This window comes from Barbatula barbatula (genome assembly GCF_947034865.1).
Source record: "Barbatula barbatula genome assembly, chromosome: 17".
NCBI classification, from domain to species: domain Eukaryota; kingdom Metazoa; phylum Chordata; class Actinopteri; order Cypriniformes; family Nemacheilidae; genus Barbatula; species Barbatula barbatula.
The window spans coordinates 19,490,078-19,512,874 of NC_136780.1; the positions used below are offsets into that span (position 1 = coordinate 19,490,078).

The following is a 22,797-nucleotide window of genomic DNA, read 5'->3' on the forward strand; positions in this document are numbered from 1 at the left end:
TAATAGCCAATGAATACTTGAGTTTGAATTATTTTACTTTGGAAACCTTGTATCTGAATTTATTTGTTTCGAATTTACCTCTATGAAATTTAAATATGAAAATTCTTGATTTCCATTTTAAAAACTTGAATTTAATGCTCACAAATTCAGATACAAAACAAAATCAACTTACAGAATTTCAGATAAAATACATTCAGGTTGATCAAATTCGATTGCTCTTATTCAGATCTAAAATTTCAAGTTAATATTTTTCAAAGAAAACATATGTCTAATTCGACTGCTCAAATTCAGATCGAAAAATTCAAGTTAAATATTCACATGGTAACATCCGGGCTACCCAGGATAGGAAAAACAGTTGAGCCCAGAGCCCGTCTGCAATTGAACCGAACCATTGAACCGAACCGACGTCGGGCGGCCTATCAGAGCACGTCAACCTGACTGTCTGTCATGATCCAAGTATAGGCAAAGTCACGTATATTAAACCTGTAAAGAAGATGACTTCTAGGGAAAACGAAGGCGCTCCGGTAGTTTGCTGTTTATGTACAATCAGACTCGACAGAACAAAAGTATGTTGTTGCTGATTATTTTTTGGAACACATAACTGTTAGCTATGGTTTGTTGTGTGACTCGTCTCTCTATGTAGGTAAGTCAGCTAGGCAACACGTTATAGCCAGCAGGAAAACTTCTCCGGTTACTTTCGTAACCTCGGTTCCCTGAGAAGCGAGAACGAGACATCTGTATATAGGTGTCTGTGGCCTAGTGGTTAGAGCGTTGGACTTGTGATCAGAAATTTGCCGATTCGGATCTCAGTGCCAGCAGGTCATGATTGAAGTGCCATATATGCAACATTCTTGTCCATCACGTGCTTATTTGTACTTTTTTACGTTTTGGTATATAATTCAAATGTTTTTCACTCATGTCTATTCAAAAAATATATAAAAAATAAATTACAACAAAACGAGCAGTTTGCTGATCTTTGTCTTTATTGAACATTACACATTGTTTGGTCTGCTTTGTAACATGACTGCAATTAAAATCTCAGCGCTATGCATACATGACTGCCTCCATATATTATTTAATAATCCCTAAAGTACTTCATTCAGTTCTTTTCTCTCCTTGACAAGTTACAAACGCTGTCTACTGTTGTTAGCCGTTAGCACTAGGTATAAGGAGGGGCTCTGGCATAGATAAGAAACCCTTATTTTAGTTAGATCGAAGGGTCTTTAAGACATCCAACTGGAGAAAGCGTAAAAGCGAACAAAACCCATTGACATCCGTTTAAAAAACTAGCCTGTTGTCTCCTTTGCTGTGTTCCGATGAAGCCAAGGTGATAGCATTAGCCGTTGCGCTTTTGGTTTTGGCGTGGGGGGGGAGCTGAGGAGATTAAGTAGCACGTCACACAACAGCAGATTCGACTAGGAGCAGGCACGATTCAGATATCTTAAAATATAATTGAGACTAGTCGAAACTGAATTAGAGATATCTTTAAATACTTTGCGTATTTGTGACGCGATAATTTTAGATATCTATGAGGTCATTACAGATATCTAAAATAGAGTTTTGACTAGTCAAAACATATTTACAGATATCTCGAATCATATTTCTTACTAGCGCAATTATAATTGCAGATATCTCTAATTATCAATTTGACTAGTGAAATTACAATTATGACTCGTCGAAATACAATTAAAACTATCTAAAATATATTTTATGGATAGTCAAACCCAAGGTTTTTATGTCAAAACGGCTTGCCATAAGAAGTCATCTTCTTTACAGGTTTAATATACGTGACTTTGCCTCTTCTTGGATCATGACAGACAGTCAGGTTGACGTGCTCTGATAGGCCGCCCGACGTCGGTTCATTGGTTCGGTTCAATGGTTCGGTTCAATTGCAGACGGGCTCTGGGCTCAACTGTTTTTCCTATCCTGGGTAGCCCGGATGTTACCATGTGAATATTTAACTTGAATTTTTCGATCTGAATTTGAGCAGTCGAATTAGACATATGTTTTCTTTGAAAAATATTAACTTGAAATTTTAGATCTGAATAAGAGCAATCGAATTTGATCAACCTGAATGTATTTTATCTGAAATTCTGTAAGTTGATTTTGTTTTGTATCTGAATTTGTGAGCATTAAATTCAAGTTTTTAAAATGGAAATCAAGAATTTTCATATTTAAATTTCATAGAGGTAAATTCGAAACAAATAAATTCAGATACAAGGTTTCCAAAGTAAAATAATTCAAACTCAAGTATTCATTGGCTGTTAAATTTCAAAACATTATGTCTCTTATTTGCTTCCATAGAGAGACACAGACACAGAGAGAAACAGAAAGAAACACAGAGAGACAGGGAGAAAGAGACACAGAGAGAAACAGAAAGACACAGAGAGACAGAGAGAAAGAGACACAGAGAGAAACAGAAAGAAACACAGAGAGACAGGGAGAAAGAGACACAGAGAGATAGAGACAGAGAGACACAGACACAGAGAGAAACAGAAAGAAACACAGAGAGACAGGGAGAAAGAGACAGAGAGAAACAGAAAGACACAGAGAGACAGAGAGAAAGAGACACAGAGAGAAACAGAAAGAAACACAGAGAGACAGGGAGAAAGAGACACAGAGAGATAGAGACAGAGAGACACAGACACAGAGAGAAACAGAAAGAAACACAGAGAGACAGGGAGAAAGAGACACAGAGAGAAACAGAAAGACACAGAGAGACAGAGAGAAAGAGAGACACAGACATAAATAAATAAAATTCCCTCCGGTGTTGCGGAATCTTGTGTAGTCTCTCACCTTGTCACAGTGCATTGGCACTATTTGTCGTCGCGATAAATACATGGCTATTGGCTATACTTATTTTTTTTATTTATATGTTAAAATTTTAAGTATACTTTGGGAAATGTTTTATGTAACAGTTTTACTCCAGCTCGTAAAATTAAAATGATTAAAAATGAAAATATTAAAAGGTTTTGATGAAGACCGAAATAAAAAATAAATAATCTGAAAAGGCAACATATCCATTATTAAAATTGAAATAGATGATTTAGAAGGAATAATAAAGAATAATGTGATCTTCAATCCTGTTGAAAAATCATAGGGTGACACCACAGGAAGCTGCTTGAGAAACCCATGAGAGAACATTTCTGCACATTCACAGAAGATGATAAAAAATAACATTACATTTAATAATTCTCATAGTCACATCTGTTATATTCCATGAGGTTAGGAAATCATAATTGGTAAAGCCATGATTTCTTTGCCTGATCGGGGGGCTCCTTTAGAATGATAATTTTTAAGTTTTTACTTTATTAATATTACATATTGGAATTTATAGTCTGTTTAATATTTGACGTGTTTTTAATGATAGTAATTTGTATTTATATAGTGCCTTTCCAAAACCCAAGGTCGCTTTCCAAAGTCAATTTAAGAACAATTCAAAAACATATATTTAAATAATAATAATCACAGATCAAGAACTGAGGTGTAATATTCGGAAAACAATTTCTCTCTCCTTTATCTTAAATGTGTGCTTCTCTGTGATAACCCCTGTGCGTGTGTGTGTTTGTGTGCACATCCGTGTGGGTGACTGTGTGTGTAAGTACATGTGCATATTGTGTGTGTGTATGTGTGAGTCCGTGTTTTGAATGTGTGTGTGTTTGAATCGGTGTGTGTGTGTGTCTGTGTCTGTGTCTGTCCTCTGTGTTTTCACCTTTTGTGATTTTTCTTTAAATGTTTTGCTTAAAGTCAATATGTTTCATGTAAAGCTTCTTTGTAGCAATGATAATTGTAAAAGCGCTATATAAATAAAGTTGACTTGACTTAAGCATTGTGTCATGGGTTTAATAGGCAGGAAAAACTCATTCTGACCAAATGTGCTCAAACTATGTAAATGTAATAAAAATAAATGACACTAAACGTTTAACTTACAAAAAACATTAGACATGCAGATCAGGTGTTAAGATACATGCTTCAAGTAAATGTTGAAGTGTGTGTTCATAAGTGTGCTTTGAAAAAGTGCTGGAGTCAATGGTGTCCCTCCCACATTTCTAATGAAGTTCTCACTACATTACAGTGTTACTCTTAAGAAAAGTGTTTGAGCAACACACAAACACACAGGATACTCACACGGCGTGACCTTGATGGCTATGGGTTCTTTAGGCAGGATGACGCTTGCGTTACTGTAGTGAGCGTTGCAGGTGTAGTCGCCTCTGCTGTCATTGAGCATTAAGTTGGCGAAGTACAGGTTTCCATTCAGTGCTGTAGTTACACGCTCACTCAGGGGAATGTGACGCCAGTCTGCCAGTTAAACAGAGAAATGTCAATCATTTCAATTCACTTTTATGCTGCGACTGCAGTAAGGTTTGCTGAAAGACGTACTATTGTCCATCCAGTGTATTTTCGGAGTGACGGAGCTCTTTGGAGGATTGCAGGGAAGCATCGCGCTTGCTCCCTCCTCAAACAGATGCTGTTTCTGACCCTTCTCTTTGGCCAAGGTTGGGATCGCTATGAAGAAACAGCACATTCATCATGAAATTAACATGTTCTTGATAAATACACAACTCATGATCTGTGGAAAAGCCTGCTGATAACTTGAAAAGCACCCTCAGTATTTTTGCGAACTGCTATCAGATCGCAATCCATTGCGCACACTACGGTCGCAAAACTCTGGTCGGTTATCAGTTCCGAGAATATCAAAGTCTTCTAAAAGGGGGAAGATCCTTTTCTTTTACTTTGCTTGTGCAGACGTGACGCGTACAACAGTGCATGTGCGACAAATGTGCACTAGTCCACTAGGGGTCAATACACACACAGAAAGTGTGCAGTGTGCCGTTGTCGAAGAAGAACGATACAAAACCAACACGTTGAAACCAAGAACAGTAAGCTACTAACTATATCCTTCTCCATACTGTTTTGTTGTTGTTCTTTGTCGTCTTGCTGTTTGCTCGAAATTGTTTGCAATGGCGAAGAACTTCCTCTATCATTCATTGGCAGTGGGTCTGTGAATGACGCAACTCACCACTGCCCTCTAACGGTCTGGTAGAGCTCACATACTCATTTGTACTACGCATGTGTCTAACTCGGACACAATGCGAAAGAAGCGGTGCGGACGCAGAAAGTCAAGTATACCTGGGGCTTAAACTCATCTCTTTACTCAAGCATTCACCTAATCCAAATCTTAAAAGTACAGTTCTAATATGCAAGAGCATAACTTGCCCTCTGGGTTGAGTCTGTTTTTCCAAATTTATACTCCAGTGAAATTTTGGTTCCTTTCCAATGGCTTCCTCGTTGCTTCTCAGTGTGTTATACTTTCATACATTGTATTTGATTGCAATATCTTCAGGTTTATTGCAATTTAAAGTTTCTAGTATTGACAATAAACATATTATTAATCATGTTTATTGATATCACGTTGATTATCACGCATTATAACGGACATTACCCACCATCATTAGCAGTGATATTAACAATGATTGCTCATATCATATAAATAATACACACATTATAATACTGTAAGTAACTAAATGAAAGTAAGCATGATATTTAAGATGATTACTGATATTGTATTAATACTATGTATACTGTAATATTGAAATTAAACAATTGTAATTAGTTAGTCTACCTGCAGTGTAGAAGTAATTTAATAAATCCAAAGAACAAGAAACATGAACAAAGCATGGCACAGGACAGGACAAGACAAAACTCAAATACATTCAATAACTGATAGAGGACTAACACGGATGTGTCCAGCGCAACACGAAAAAAAGACATTAGAAACGCATTATCATCTTAGATTTTGTCCTCACTGGACACACCTGGAAGCAATCAGGGCAGGGAAACACAAAAGACTACCGAGACCATGAAACCAGGACTTCAAAAACAACTTCAAAATAAATGTTGTTTGACAGACTTCTGAGGATTCAGTTGAGTTTCATCAATGTACAGAAAACGTATATTAATACCATGTATTAAATTACCATGTATGCTGTCATTTATTTAGAAATATGCATAAAACTAATTTAATGACACAGACTTGAACTAAAAACCCTGCAGTAACGGGAACAATTTTAACATCAACACACAATCCTCCATTTTTGACAAAATGTCATTCAATGTAACCAGTATATTAAAAAAATCAAACAATAAACTTAATCTGGTCGGTATTATTAAACTTCTTCGTAAAACCTCTTGCTGATACAGCCTTGTGGTTTAAAGGATGCTGGCAAAGTATAAGGATTTAAAATGCTGTTTTGATCCCTAAATCAAGTTGTTTAATATGTCATTGATCAAAATTAGCTTGACAAGATTGTTAAATATATTTATTGGACTTACACTGAATAACATTTTTGTGGGATCTTCTGTAAATTGCGGTAAAAATGAATTGCAATATTGTGTTTCAGTATTAGACACACTTCTTTCTGAAAGTGTTCTGTTTAACACTTTTATATTTGATGTTTGAACATTTGAGCTACTTAAGAATCGCTTCATTCACACTGACTTCACTGACAAAGTTCGGAAATAATGCGCGTGAGGAAAAGTACTATGGATGTGAAAGTGACCTCTGTACAACTTCTATTAGCCTCTCGGCCTGACCTTTCTTTAAAGAACTTACACTCTGTTATCAGGTCCACCAGGTTAGTGACGGCCGTTCCGAGCTCATTTGACGCGTAGCAGCGATATGATCCCTGATAGAAGCTTAGCTCCTCTGTCTTGTCTGCCGTCAGGGTTCCAGAGTCCAGCAGACGCTCGCCGAACTGTTTCCCATCTTTAACCCATCGGAAGCTGTCCGTGTGAAAGAGTTGTAAAAAAACGCACATGTGCACAGACAATTTTAATAATATTCATGATTATTTGCTATAATGTGCATCAGATTTGATGAAGTCACATTCAGTCCTGTGTTTTTTGGGGGTGGGGGGGGTTGGAGATATAATTGGATATTATCTCTTTCCCCGTCATTAACATGTTTTTTTCTGTCATTTTTGACAAGACTTGACACTTTTTCCAGCTGTAATGCATCTGAAGAGTACCCGCAATTGCTCTGTCTATTTTAAACATCTGATCTGGCCAAAGTCTTTCACAAAAACACGAGAGCGATGTGTTTAAAGAAGCCTACCCACAAGAGATCAAACAAATCAAATGAAGCTAGAATAATACGCATTTGTGCGTTTGTGTATGTGTTGTGAAAATGATCAAGGATGATAATTATAATGCTTGGCTGGCAACTTAATTAAAAAATGCTGGTGTAAAAAAATCAAAAGACTTCTTATATAGAGCACGTGTTTGATATAGGGAGAGATGTGAGAACTGGAATGGACAAATACTGATAGAGAGCTGTCGGGATTATGGACTTGTGTGGGCCGCTATTGAGTAGCCATTGTTTCTCTTTTCTCTGCTCAGTGTTTGTAGGTGGAGTACCTTGAGGATTTATCTTTGTAAGCTTATCGGTTTTCTTTGTCTAAGAATCCTTCAGAGATTGGATTTTTTTGTTTTATACTCTCCTTTTGACACTCTGTATTTTGTGGAGGGAAAACTTGACTTTGGTGTCACACATGTCAAGACATCGAGTCACAATGAATTAATAAAGCATAATGCTTACTCCCAGAGACCAAAATAATATTATACATAATTTCCACCCAACAGCAACCCTTTGTATGATAGATATTTTTAATACAGAAAGGCGAGATGGTGGTTTCAGAGAAGCAATGTCATCAATGCCAAACCCTCCTTTCCCCCCCGAGGTCGAGCCCTGAGCGCATTTAGACATATGACGGCGCTCATTGAACCTGAAAACATCACTGGCAGAGCTGGCATGGCTTTTGTGTTTTTGCAACTTTCATGAAACTTTAGACTTGAAATCACTCACTTTAAGGTGAAATGCTGAAAGTCTTCAGTGCTTGTAATAAAGGCCAGCTAAAAAGAGTATTAAAAATGAAATCTGACTCACGTGGGTTTGGGGTCTCCGCTGGCTTCACAGTTCAGATTGATATCATCCGGAGAGAAAGCTGTGTGTGACACAGGCTGGCTTGTGATCACTGGAGGTTGTTTGACTGGGACAACAAACATTTATTAGCATGAATGCATGATACCAGTCCTCACTGTTATGAAGCCTTTTTACCAATTCAGCATGGCTCAAATATCATATAGAGTATACAGGATCATTTAAAGACACATTGATGTAGTGACACTGTTAGAGGAAGATGATGCACTTACGGTCATTATATATGTCTAAGGGCAGCACAACGAGAGAGAGAGAGAGAGAGAGACATGCATCTGTTACTGTACAGTATAAGTCATCATGAGTTATAGGAATAAAGCAACTCATGTTTGTACGTGAAATGTATCACTGAAGAGATGCACTTGATGTTTACAACAAACAGAATTGTAGTTCACTCACTGGCTAGTGAATGATTTGATTAGCATTTTTACAAATATGCCATTAATCAAAGGAACATACAGGGAATTCAGATATTCAACTAAACTTGTAATTGTTATAATACGATTTAATGCTCTAAAGTGTCATTTCTGTGTCCCCATCCGTGCTCGGTGGAAGAAGGCGAGTACATAAAAACATCATGTTCATTGTTGATTTCAATGTGTGAGTGTGAGGTGACGGACGGGTGAATGATGAGCTTCTTACAGTCATGAGGAATTTGGATGTAAGCGACTATCCGTCCCACAAAGAGAAAGAGGAGCGGCAGACGAAGACCTGGCTGTTGGTGCACCGGAGACATTCTGTATGAAACCAGCAGCCGCAGCTCTCTCGTATATTAACACACACACCACAGGAACGCTGAAAAACACAACATAATTTACAACATGAAAGAAGAACTTATTATTCGATTCTCTTTTTTTCACATGTGCATTTATTCATCGCTATGATTGAATAGGATTCCGAATGAATACTTGAGGAAAACAAAAAAAAAGAACACAGAGAATTGACCCAGTGAATGCAGAACACACACACACACACAAGGATGGCGGCAGGAGGGTAAGATTATTGGATTATCTTGAAGAGAAAGTGCATGTCTTTGAGCTGAAGGCTAATGGCTTTGATGACTCTGTCTCTGGCCTTTAAGAGATAAACCTTCAATCTGATCTTTCCTATTGAACGTCAATCCATATGAGCTCACAAGCACATGCACACACCCACCTCAGACATTAGACCAAGGTCAAAAATATGAATATCTTTGGGCACTTCTTTAACACTTTCTATAAAACATGTTATTTATAAAACAGACAGTTTGAAAATTATTTCACATCTCAATGACACACAATGGCTCTTGAATTTGACATTTGTAAATGAAGCAGGTACTGCTGGGGGAAATAATGTCGTACGGGACAGACATGACAGCTGTGTCCCTAACCCCCCCCCCCCTCATAATTACACTCCTGTCCCCTGTAACTACCCCCTCAATTTGCCCTTCCATTCTCTATTGTTGTCAATTCCCATGTGCACACACACACACACACACTTCATCACTGTTGGGGTTCACTGCACACTGGGTCAATGTGTCACATCTTGAAAAGGAAAATAAAACACCTTTCTAGACACAAATGTTGGGTTTTTCACAGCCATGATGATTTTTATACTCTTTAAACTGTATAATGTATCCTGTAACCCTCACATTACCCCAAAACCAAACCATCACACGAACCTTTCAGTTTTACATTTCCACATAAACATCATTTACTATCATAAGTAATCATGGGGACTGCTGACCGCTGATTCACACAATGCAGATCATCTCAGATTTTACTATTGTGGCAACATTAGGTCCACTTACACATACGCACGCACGCACACACACACACACACACACACACACTCTCTACATGTCAGGCATGTCTGCATGTGTGTTTGCATTCCTGTAGCCCTTACTTCATGTGTCAGCTATGTGTGTGCGTGTGTGTCTTCATCAGCATATGACAGAACATGTGTGTGTGTGTGATGAAATATTAATCAGGGGCAGCTGTTCTGTTGAGACACATTAATGGATGAAAATGGAGGAGGGGACATAAATCAGAGCCCTCCCACAAGTCCCGCCCCTCCCCTAAACCACATGAGACATAACAACATGAAATACTAATAAATGTGTCAATCTCTGTGTATGTAAATATAAGCTTTAGCATAAATTCTGCTGGGACTCATGACCTACACATCTAGCTAGTCACCATCCGACACTTGGATTTATAAGATATGTATTCATTCATGTTTCCGTTTGCAGAAACTGATGCCGGAATTCATGCACATCCTCTGTAGTCAGTCCCTGTCTATAGATTTTACTTTTCAGGGAGGAAGTCCAAGAATCTACACTCTTAAAACTGCTGGGTTAAAAATAACCCAACTTGGGTTATTTTGGTAACCCAGTGCTGGGTCCAATATGGACCGAGCCAACGCTGGGTTGTTTTAACCCAGCAGGGTTGGGTTATGGCTTTGACCCAGCATGTTGGGTTATATTTTTTACCCAAAAATGGGTTAAAATTACCATGTTGTTGGGTTAATACTACCTAAAATGGGTTGGAAAAATACAACCCACATTCTGGGTTATTTTTTTTTTCACTAGATTTTTTGCATTAAGAAATGTATTGAAATTATGAAATAATCAAGCACATAACATCCCTGCATTTTGTCTTTATTGCTAAATTGTCAAATATATGACTTAAGACAAAATTAAGCATTACAATTAATTCCAGTTAACATTAAAAGTTGTATAAAAGAATACAAAAGTAATTTTACAGTTTCTGATTTAAAACGTGATGTGTGCAGTCACTTATAACATCATCAAACGGATAAAACAGTAACAATTTCTCAAACTTTGAGCAAGCATTGAACTATCAAACCTTTAAATCCTAAAGGTCCCATGGCATGACAATGTCACTTTATGAGGTTTTTTAACATTAATATGCGTTCCCCCAGCCTGCCTATGCCCCCCCCCCCAGTGGCTAGAAATGGTGATAGGTGTAAACCGAGCCCTGGGTATCCTGCTCTGCCTTTGAGAAAATTAAAGCTCTCAAAATCTGACGAAAATCTTTTAAACAAGACAGATTCAGCAACTGCACGGCCTATTTCTCTCTTCAAATGTTTCCAGAAAAACGTTTCGGTGAACTATTTTAGTACAATATGAGATCATATTCTGAACGAGCCGCCATGACAAAAATGAAACATGAAAAAAAAAAATGTGACGCGTTCAGCCAATCAGCTGCCGGTTTTCATTTCTTGGGCAACAATACAGAGTAGCGCCACCTGCTGCTATGGAGACGTATTACGTTTCTGCACCAAGGCTATATAAAAGAGACTTCCGATACAGTATTAGGGGACCATTAAGGTCTATATAAAAGAGACTTCAGATACAGTATTAGGGGACCACTGAGGTCTATATAAAAGCATCAAAAAAGCAGCATGTCATGGGACCTTTAACTCAACCGTGTACCATTAAAAACTACATAGTAGCAATCTGAGCTCTCATTAATTTGACAGAGTTTGATTCATTTCCTGGTATCTGAAAGACTGTAGTTTGGATGAACTCCCAAACTGTAGCACAAGGCTTCGGATAACTGACATCGAACACAAAAAATGCCTTGAAACAGACATCCACAGCAGCCAAAAGAGATGGTTGCTCCAAGGCTGCTCCATTTATAATGACAAAAGCTTGTGAACACTGATGTCCTTCCCCCAGCATTAGAACGAATGGGTACTCTGTGGTGGATCTCATCAGGTACTCTGCCATGTTGGTCGCAATCTGAGCAAAAAAAAGAAAAAAAAGAAAAAAGAAAAGAATGAATAAACAAAAGTACAAGATTCATAACAAGCCTAGGTCTAGTCCTAGATTTCAAGAATAAAAGATATAACATGAAACAGAATGCAAGGAAACTTGATTAATCTGATATAGAACATCATTATATGAGCCGATATCCAATAGTCACATTACTGGATATGAAAACAGTAAATGCTACTTTGGATATGAAGGATATTAAAAGTGACTGTCTGAACTCACAGGTTTCACATCAATGAAGGCCCTGCGCATCTCCAGGCTGCTGGGACGGAAAACTCTTCTCTCCAGTCTGTAAGGTGCAGTTGGGAGGAGTACTGTCAGCAGCTGCAAGGCTATATCGCCTTGTTTGTCTGTAAAAATTTAAAATGTGTTATAGATCTTCCAAATGCAACAGTAAACAACTGCTGTGCAACTGATGTGAGGCTCCGCCAAGTGAGGAGGTGTGTCAGCATCAACGTTAGCGCTACGTGACACAGATTAAAGTTAGCTAGCTCCGGTCAGGGAATGTGGCCGGGGCTATCAGGTTATCTCACCGTTCTTTAATGAATAGAGATGAGGCATGTTTGACTTTGACAGCGTGGGCTACGGTTAGAACAGGGTTTGTCTGTACGTCTGTCTGTCCTCAGTAGATCAATTATTGTTCCTGCTGCTTAGTGCATAACAGTGGGCATCAAACAGCACAGAAGCGTTTCTAGGAGGAGTGAGCTGTATTGTGTAGGGCTTGAGTAGCAATGCAGACTTGATATGCTGTGGATGGGAAAACAAATATTTCTTACCTTTAAATTTGTCGACAAGGTCTGTCAGCTGCCACTCTGTCCAAATGTTAATGACAAAGCTGTCCATTGATCTGAAACAAACACAAAAAGAGCTTAAGCAAAAATCCAATTGCTATTGTATTAACTATTGAGATGTCACTATGCAAAAGCAATGCAGAGCAGCAAAATGTAACCCAATGTGAAGATAACAGCCATTTTATTTAGCATCAAAATATAGAGAAAACAATCCTCCCTTTCTCCTTATACAATTCATATGACAAATTGCATGCATGTATATTGTCTATGTTTTTACTTCACAAGAATATTTGTGGCTACAGCAGTGGTTCCCAAACTTTTTTATTTTATATTTCTTAACCCCTCACTCAAGTGGCCCTTGTCGTTTGCCAGGCCGCCATTTTAAATAAGAATTTGTTCTTATCTATTGTCGGTCAAATTACGTTAACTACATTAACGTTACTTAAATAAATGCACATAAATGCATTAAGTCAGACATATCAGGTTATCTCACCGTTTTTTACATACTTTAATCAGTCAAACACTGTGTTATGCCTTCACATGAAAAGCTTCAGTAAAAAAGCGCGCTCATTTATAGCTAGTTAAAATAATATAGCTAGCAAAGCAACTAACTGAGAGCATGTTGGCTAGTAAACTAGTTAACTGCCTAATCACCTGGCTAGCTTGAAACTAGCTGGCAAATTAGACTGGTGAGCTCAATAAACATCCCCATGGGCATTATGAACTTGTTTAATTAATTCATTAATATAATTCAGAGCAAACGGATAAGCTGTAACGTTAGGCTATCCATGATAACGGCTAAATGGCTACGTTGTTAGCCAAACCAAAGCCTCGACAATATAAAGATACTACTTTAACAGGTAACGCAACACAGACAATGTGAATAGTATAAGTTACACAAACCTTTTATTATTTATTTGCCTCGCTGGATGATCAGTCAGGTTTTCTGCTGTGACGAGCACTCGGTGTGTGGACTCTGGAGACGATGTGATGACGTTCGAAGCACAAACAACCCAAGTGCTGGGTCAACCGATGTATGTTGGGTTGATTGATTTTAACTCAACGCATGAGTTGCACAAAATAACCCAATATTATATTAATATAACCCAAATGTTGATATAAATAACCCATAATGGGTAAACCATTTCATAACCCAGCGGTTGGGTCGATTAAATAACCCAGCATTTTTTAGAGTGTACACCCTCGTGATTCAAGCTACAGATGGGGGGCTATGCCAAAGGAAAGAACTTTATCATGTAATATTTTGCTTCCATTTGCTGGTCAGTTGTTAAATAAATGTCACTGCAACGTCATCTTGTCTTTCTGGCAGAACTATTATTATTATCATAATATTTTATATTAAATATTGAGATTTTTTTTATAGATTTTTCACATTTTACAAAACAAATCCCCCATGACAGGACAATTACTAAGAGTATGTTTACTCGTGCGTTAGTTTCTGTGAACGAAAGAGAAGGTAAGTACAATCCTTTTATACTACGTGCTGAGGGATGATAGGCTAACCGGTAATTGTTTGTGACGTGAGGAATCTTCCTGAAAGAACTTGCGCAAAGCTTACATATTTGTGGGTGTAGCTTAAAACGGATAGGCCAAAAGCCTTTCCGCTTTTTTTTGCTTGTCAATGTATGATGTAATGTTTGGATAATTGGATTTTCCGAGGTGCATCTTGACTGAAAACGTCCTTGTTCCCAATGGATGTTACGTGCGCCGCTTGTCACTGAGCGGACTGAGACAAAATGCAGAGTCGATCGTGCATAGAGTCTAATATGATGAATATGAATTGTTGCACCTCACTAGACATTAAAAAACACTCCACATGCCAGGAAATGCAAGAGCTACCTGGATATAATGCGAACATACTTTCAAGCTTTAATTACTTAACTTTAGTAACTTTTACATAGGCCTATGATATTTGTTCAAAATCTTTGTTAATGTAAATACCAACTTCACCCTGGACTGTTTAGTAGGCCTAATCATTTTTGGTTAACGTTTTCTGGTAACGTTATCGACAAGGACTAAACTTTTTTAACAGGAATTTGCGCTACATAAAACATTTGCTATTAAGCACTGTGTCCTCAAAGAGAACAAAAACGGACCTTCTTTATAATCTGGCACTCAATATCACTAAGAAAAATTTAGGTTTTTGCAATAGAATAACTGTAGGTTGTCTTATTTCATAAGTAATACCATCATTTATTAATGTACTTTTTTAGAATTTCAGTGCGTCTTTGCGTTTGATATGTCGCACATTTTCTAAAGATCACAGGATTCAAATGGAGATCTCCTTTACATATTTTTGCACTTGAATATATTTATATCGGCAAAGCTTAATAACACGTGCAAATGATAAACTTTCATGCAATGCAGCACTTGCCTGGCGGCTCTAAAATCTTTAAGAATTTTTTAGGGTTACCAGCTAATTGACATCTAATCATTTCCGTATATAATTGTGATGAGGAAGGCGGGACGAGAGCTGTGAGGCGGGGCCGGTGGCGTGAGTGATAGTTGCAATCAGCTGTGCGTGCACCGGTCCCGCATCTCTCACGGAGAAGATCGGGAGCTTAAAAGGACGACTGGCAGGACTGTTGACGAGAGAGGACCGGCCCGGATTTTGTGTTAAGTTTGTGTTTGTTTTATGGCCGGCAGTCGACCGTGGCTGCCGGTCTTTTAATCCGTGTTTATTGTTTGTTTATGTATAATTAAAGTTTTATTATTTGAATGTCCGCCGGTTCCCGCCTCCTTCCTTCCCTTCTAACGAACTTTATTACAATAATACACCACTAATGTCTGTAAACCGCATCTCCAAATATAGGTAGAAATTCTTTATTCCACATCAACAAGATGATCTTTTTGCTATTGTCATCCCATATTGAACAATCTGTATTAGATCGCAAATACAGGGCTCTATATATTGAAACAAGGGGATCATGGGGAAAATCATTCTCAAGTACCTCGGAACAAAAACAAAACACTTCAGACCAGAATTTACATACGTTTGGGCAAAACCAGAATCAATGAGCCAGTGTACCCTCATTGGACTACAGAGGGATATATAGAATGCAGCTTTGTATTAAATCAGCTGGAAGTTAGAGCTAATGGAACAAGAGCTAATACTTTGAAAAGCTTCTGTCCAAGTGTCTTCTGAAATATATATATACATAGATATTTTACCCAAGACATTTTCAAATAACATGTTGAAGGAGTTGCTAAAACATTCAACAAACCTAGAAACCAGACTCTTTGTGGCAAGATCAAGCGTTATTATCAGCGGGCTTGTGAGTTTCAAAATCAGTGAAATTATTTTGAACATAATTCTGTACTTGTAAATACCTGAAACAGTAAAAGGAATGTCCTCCACATGTTTGTCTAAGTTGAGCAAAGGCAGGAAATATTTTGTCAATATATGGATTACATTTTATTTTTCTTTCCATAAGAAAAAGGTTTTATCAAACTGTGAGGGAGCAAAGGCATGGTGGGAGGCTATAGGGGAAACAGTGCATGTCTCAGGGAGTTCCAAAACCTTTCAAATTTGGTACCAAATATTAAGTGAGTACACACCAATGGGGTTTGACTTCTTAAATTTTCCAATTGGTTTGTTATTGAAACATGGAGGGAAGATTCCAGAATAAAGCAAGCCAAACAGGAATGGTAACTCTGTCAATACATCAAGGCCCTTGCATTAGCAGCCCTATTAAAGTGTTGAAAACAAGGAAGGCCTAAACCACCTCTGGCTTTTGCTTTGCAAATATGTTATTTAAATATATGATGGGCTCTGAAACTCCAAATAAATGGCATGATCAGTGTGTCAAGAGTTTAAATAATAACTGGGTTAAAAAGGTGAAATAGATACTAAATAAATCTAGGTGCTAACCATTTCAATTGCTTTAACACGATCAAGTACTCGCCAAATCTCTATATCATTCTTCATATTATCTATCATGACTTTTATTTGTTTTATATAAACTTTAATGATGTCTGGGAACATTCTGACTGTCTTGTTTGTGAACTATGACACAGAGACACACTGACATGTTCACTGACATGAGAGATGAACGTCGAGTGTGTCGAGACTGACAGAATGGTGTTTGACTTGAGAACCTATCGTCTCCGATCCTACTTTGAAAAGGCCAATGAACTTGGCGAATGGGACTGACCAAATTATTCACCCTTTTGAGCTGAGGAACTTGAGAGGTGCTCTCGTTCGCTGCAGCGGGCCGTCACAGCGCTCGTGGCATGATGGACACAACGTCTCGTTCCCGCCATCAGGGAACCGAGACGTTCCCTTTCTGTGGGTCTCTCAACATTGTGTCAAGACTGACAGAATTGGGTTCCTGTTGAAAACGCGACGGTGCTGCACCCGATGCTCACGGCGGTCAGGGCAAGCACGCCTGACATCTCCACGTCGGACTCGTCCTGGGCTCAACCGGCAGTAGCCGGGAGCTGCAGGAAGTCCTCAGCGTCTGATGTCAGGAAATCACTACCCAATGTTGCGGCCGAAATCTCATCCTCTGCACGCCGTGTCGTGGATCCGGCAGGACTGGTTTGCCCATAGGAGACAGGTTCGGTGAGCGTGACGGGGCCTGGGCGGTCCGTGGCAATACTGCGACGGAGTTACGCCCACCGGGACTCCCATATCACCACCGCCGCCGGCTTTTTAGCCGCTGTCGGGCAGAAAGCAAACAGTGTCGTGGCCGTGATATTCACCAAGTTCATTGGCACTTTCAAAGTAGAATCGGAGACGATAGGTTCTCAAGGCAAACCCCATTCTGTCAGTCTCGACACAACGTCAAGAGACCGACAGAAAGGGAACTAAGGATTAAGTTAGAGGATTTTGCATGCATTCCATGATGTTGAACAAATTTTTTTAGGTATTGCATATTCACTGTATTAAGATATTGTATATGGAGAAATATATTAAATTGTATAACCAGAACAGATGACAGTGTCACATATGCTCAGACTGGGACACAGCTCACTGGTGGCTCTCCATCTCTGTTTCCATGACAACAGAATCCCTCCTGAATCCCCTCACAAAGAGGAAAACACACAGAGTTGTAAAATGCTGGCAAACTGTAAATGTAACTCAGTCGTGCAACATATAAATGTTCTCCACACAATAGCCAAAGCATTTACAGACAACTCTGAGTTTTTGAGTAAGTTCACACAATGAAAAACGGAAACATTTTCTTTTGCGATTTGAAACATTTCATGTATACATGATAGCATTATCAAAACAATCTTTATTTACATGGATCTGTTTGCTAAGGTTTGCGATTCAGTCCCCCAAAACGCCGTTGTTGTGTATATGAACAGCCAAAACGCATACAAAGTTTTCTCGTGGAAATGAACTCTCAATGTTTCAACTTTCAGTTGTGGCAGATGTGTAGAGACACGCAGAACAATAAATAATGAGCTCCACAAACATAAACTAAATAGTTAACAGACAGTCTGATATGAATATCACACAGCCATATTCCTTCATTTCCCCCTTCCTTCATGAACCGCTGACTTTAAAGTTGTTCGGATTTTGTGCTCTTGCTTTTTAAACCATGTGTCCTTTTATTTTTCAATGGTGATATCCTACTCTTATGACATCAGTTTGATGGTTTGGGCAGGTTTTTCTTTTTTTTTTGCCGGAGATCAATTGTTTGAACCAAATTGGTTTAGCAATCTAGTTGATGATGCCACACAGGTGGTGGAGTAATGATGTCAACTAATAAATATATTTAGATCAAATCAATGTCAAATTCTTGCTGTAAATTATCATGGCAGACTAGGGAAGAGTCAATTGCGGGATGAAAAACGCTGTGAGAGACTGACTGGGGTTTGATCTTGAGAACCTACCTTCTCCGAGATAATTAATTATAAAACGCCAATGGGCTTGGCAAATGGCACGCACACGCCAGTCTCCGCCCCGTACAGCGCTTGCACCAATATCACAACCTCCAGCGGAGCGACCCTGACTAGGCTAGCGAGTCACAAGAGTGCTACCGCGAGTGATGGATGGAAGGCCTATACTTCGCCGCGAGAGGGGAAAGTAGGGAGGCTAAAATAGCGCACTAGTCTCACCTGAGGAGGGGAGAAGGCGCTTTCGCAGGCGTACGCCCAAACCACCTAAACGTTGGCAGCGTTAAGGACATATGTTGCAACTGGTTCCACGTGGAGATTGTAAAACCTTGTGAAGGTACTGGGCGTAGCCCAACCCGCAGTTCTACAAATATCTGCCAGAGAGGCGCCCTGTGCCAGTGCCCACGAGTGGAGTTCTCACTGCGAGCAGGCACAGTGATCCTGGAATTGGTGCCCAGGGCGCCACCTCTGTTTGGAGACAGCCCCACCCCCGGGTGCTGTCTCCCAGAACAGACAAAGAGCTGCTCATAGCTTCTGAGGCTCCGTGTGCGGTCCAGACCGAGGCGCAGCGCGCGTACTGGACACAACACATAAAAGGTTGGGTCTTCCTCTCCGGAGGGGAACGCCTGCAGGTTCACCACCTGGTCCCGGAAGGGAGTAGTGGGAAGCTTGGGCACGTCGCCGGGACAGGATCTCAGGACCACGTGAGAATTACCGAGCCCGAGTTCCAGGCACCTTTGAGACACAGAGAATGCCTGTAGGTCCCCCACCCTCTTGATGGAGGGGCTCACCAGGGCCGTAAGAGGGCTCTGTAGGACCACATTAGGGTCCCAAGAGGTTACGGAGCACGGTCAAGGTGGATACACCCTTCTCGCGCTCCTGAGGAACCTGGTGACCAGGTCGTGCTGACTGAGATACTTATCTGCGGGTCAGCACTGATCCGATCAGGCAACTCCGCGGGTTCTCCTCCCGGGGAGAACACCAGGACAAAATGGCGCCACTTATAAGCGTATAACCGCCTAGAGGCGGGGCTCTAGCCTGTAAGACAGTCTCCCGGAACGCTAACGGCAAGCCCTCGTCCCGTCCAGGGGCCGGGCATGGAGGTACCAGAGGCCTGCGTCGGGGTGCCACAACGTGCCCTTCCCCTGCAACAGAAGGTACTTCGTCACGGGAATGAGCCAGGGGGGCCGTCGTCAGATCTATCACATCCGAGAGCCAGGTCTGGTTGGGCCAGTATGGCGCCACTGACCAGAACCTCATGCCCCTCTTCCCTGACCTTGCACAGGACCTACCGCTTGTCCCGCAGCCAGCTGTGCGCTAGGGCATCCGTGCCGAGGGGACCCTCGGTCAGGGAATACCAGAGCGGGTAATGGGTGGAGTCCGGGGAGGAAACAGGTCCACCTGTGCCTGCCGAACCGCTTCCCATATGAGCCGGGCTGCACGGGGATGGAGTCGCCACTCTCCGCGGGGAGTACCCTGTCGAGAAAGTGCATCGGCTGTCTGGTTCAGGTTGCCCGGAAGAAAAGTGGCCCGCAGGGATTTCATCTGCTGACTCCAAAGGAGGAGGCGTCGGGCGAGTTGTGATAACTGCGGTGAGCATATGCCGCCTTGCGATTGATGTACGCCACGGCAGTCGTGTAAAGTTGGTAAAAACCTGTGAAGACAGGGCCAGACTGAATGGCAGGACTCTGTACTGATACGCCCTTCCCTCGAACGCAAACCGTAGGAACGGCCGGTGTCGGGGGAGAATAGAGACGTGAAAGTAAGCGTCCTTCAGGTCGATTGCCACGAACCAATCCTGGTGACGTACCGAGCCCAAGATGCGCCTCTGCGTCAGCCGCAGATCCAAAATGAGACGCAGCCCCCCGCCCTTTTTGGGCACGATGAAGTACGGGCTGTAAATCCGGCCGACATCTCGGTTATATGGACGGGTTCGACCGCACCTTCGCCAGAAGGGCGGCAACCCCCTCCTGAAGCTGGGACGAGTCTGTCGCACCCAAGGATACAGCTACGAGACATGCTCGTAGCCGGAGGGACTTACCTCTTAAGGTCTGTAGCCTTCTGCCGAAACGCCCAGGGGAAGTCCACCGAAAGGAGAAGTGCGCTGCTCCGCATCATAAATCCAGACTTCTCGAAGTCGAGTATCGCGTGTAGCATCAGCAAACACACAGGTTCCGAAGAACAAAGGATGAGTGAATGACCGCTGCCCTCTTCCTTTATACCCGTATGTACGGGGCGGAGACTGGCGTGCGCGTGCCATTCGCCAAGCCCATTAGCGTTTTATAATTAATTATCTGGGAGAAGGTAGGTTCTCAAGATCAAACCCCAGTCAGTCTCTCACAACGTCGAGAAACCGACTGAAGGGGAACAGAGCTTTATTGAGAAATACACAGTCCAAAGCACAGACACCACCGTAATCCGTCTCGCGGCGGGAAACACAGTGTCTGCCCAAAAGACAAAGACCACAGCAAAACAATAACACACCTCCCGTGCCAGACAGCGATTAGACAAGACAGAAGTCACAACAGTAAATATCACACATTGCATTTAAGGACTACTTTTGTTATCATATTTTTGTTATCTGTTGTTTTATTTCACAATATTTAATTCATTTAATTCAAAGTGTCCTCCTATGTCATTCTATGTAAAAATCTAAACTAGTCAGCCCTGCTTATAATATTTTTTTGTTTTGATACAAGTACACTTAAGGAAACATTAAGGAAACTCATGGTGATCAATACGCTTGAATGCAAATAGAGGTCTGGTGATCTCAACGAGCTACCGCAATTAAGTACTTTGTCAAATTTATATATACTTGTGATATATATCTTGAACAACACTGATAATGCAGTACATGCCCTTCATACCTAAACAACAAGACAATTAATCAAGAAACAGCATAGAGTCACAACGTTGTCAACAAATGTCATGTCATCATTTTGACTTGTTGTTATATCAGGTGATGTTTGCCCATCCGTTACTGTTATTTCCCATGTATACACCAAACTTGGTAAACGTTGTCATGTTTGCTTAGCAAAGGCTCTGTAGCACCACCTTTGGTCTAAAATGTCAGGGTTCAAATGGGAAGGATTTAATGTATTTAACTTTGAATACTCCTCCAAGGGGATTTATCTGATTGTCACTAAAATTAGTAAACACGATGTCAAGACGTTTCTATGGCGAGGCAACACATTTATGGCAAAATCATATAAAGAAGAAGTGTTCATATCTACTGCATACTAATTGATTTTGAGCCATGGGGTCTGATTACATTGATGTAGCTATGGTGATTCGTGGCTATAGCACCACCAACTGGCAACAATAAGTTTGTCACTCACAAAATAGTTTAAAATGGTCCTTTTATTTTTACCTGAGTCACTCTTGTCTTAGACAGACATGATATCAAATTGTGAAATATTTTGCGATATCTTACACCGCGTGTTTATGTTGCACAAAACGGAACTGTTGCAACTTGCATAAAATTAAAACAAAGTTACACCAGCGGTGCACCAGCTTAAAGAGCCGTGCTTATTAGAAACACAGAGCTACGAAACACAATAGATTAACTTTGACCAAACAGACAAGCTTACATGCACATTCATATTTAAGAATGTAGTGGTGACAATTGGGTTTTCAGTGCAACTTAAACAAACAAAGAGGCATTTAAGATTACGGAGTCGCACAACCGGACAAGAAGCGTAGGAAAAGGCAAACGGTAGGGAACTAAATAGATGTGATCCGTCCGCGTTAGCTCTTGAAGGGAAAGCAGCATAATAAACATTACTGTTTAAAAGTTTTTTACGATTGTTTACACACTAAAATAAAAAATTCCACAAAATTTGTGGAAGCACACATGTGCTAATTTAAAAACGCAGCACTCAGGTGTGCTATAAAAGGCAGCTAGGAGAAGGAGCTAGAAGAAGAAGAAGAGTGAGAATCAAAAGGAGCTCAAAGAGGAGATGAAGGAGTTAGAGGAAGAGGAGAAGGAGAAGGAGGAAGAGGCGAAGGAGATAGAGGAAGAGGCCTAGAAAGAGCAGAAGGAGAGAGGAAGAGGCCTAGGTAGAGGAAGAGGAGAAGGAGGTAATCAACCATGTAATCAACCATGGACTGACACTTATGGAAGCTGGACAAAGAGTTCAACCAAATCTCATCAGAAACACCTGCGCAATGAGTATGTGGAGGTATGTATTGTTCATCTTTCTATGGTGTGTTAGGGTTCTCACTCTCTCTCGCTGGCCGCCCTATGGAGAAAATCGTCCGACGGCTCGCCGAAGTGTCCACCAGCCAGCAGCACCAGGGAGTTGTTGGAAAAGGGCGACTGTGCCTGGATATTGGCCCTCTACCTCACGAGCGAGGCGCAACAG

The 22,797-nt window shown here is 40.6% G+C and overlaps 1 protein-coding gene across 1 annotated transcript in view; it reads right to left on the minus strand.

Moving 5' to 3' along the window:
* Positions 1–17,588, minus strand: part of l1camb (L1 cell adhesion molecule, paralog b) — a gene marked incomplete at its 5' end in the record, with an annotated part of 53,548 nt that extends 35,960 nt beyond the window's left edge. Inside the window, 9 exons of the mRNA XM_079478306.1 lie at positions 4,129–4,299; positions 4,381–4,506; positions 6,614–6,783; positions 7,946–8,048; positions 8,639–8,711; positions 11,592–11,741; positions 11,997–12,124; positions 12,551–12,621; positions 17,563–17,588. Of these exons, the coding sequence (XP_079334432.1) occupies positions 4,129–4,299; positions 4,381–4,506; positions 6,614–6,783; positions 7,946–8,048; positions 8,639–8,711; positions 11,592–11,741; positions 11,997–12,124; positions 12,551–12,621; positions 17,563–17,588 (1,018 nt within the window). The remainder of the gene's footprint in view (positions 1–4,128; positions 4,300–4,380; positions 4,507–6,613; positions 6,784–7,945; positions 8,049–8,638; positions 8,712–11,591; positions 11,742–11,996; positions 12,125–12,550; positions 12,622–17,562) is intronic.
* Positions 17,589–22,797: the final 5,209 nt, after the last annotated feature.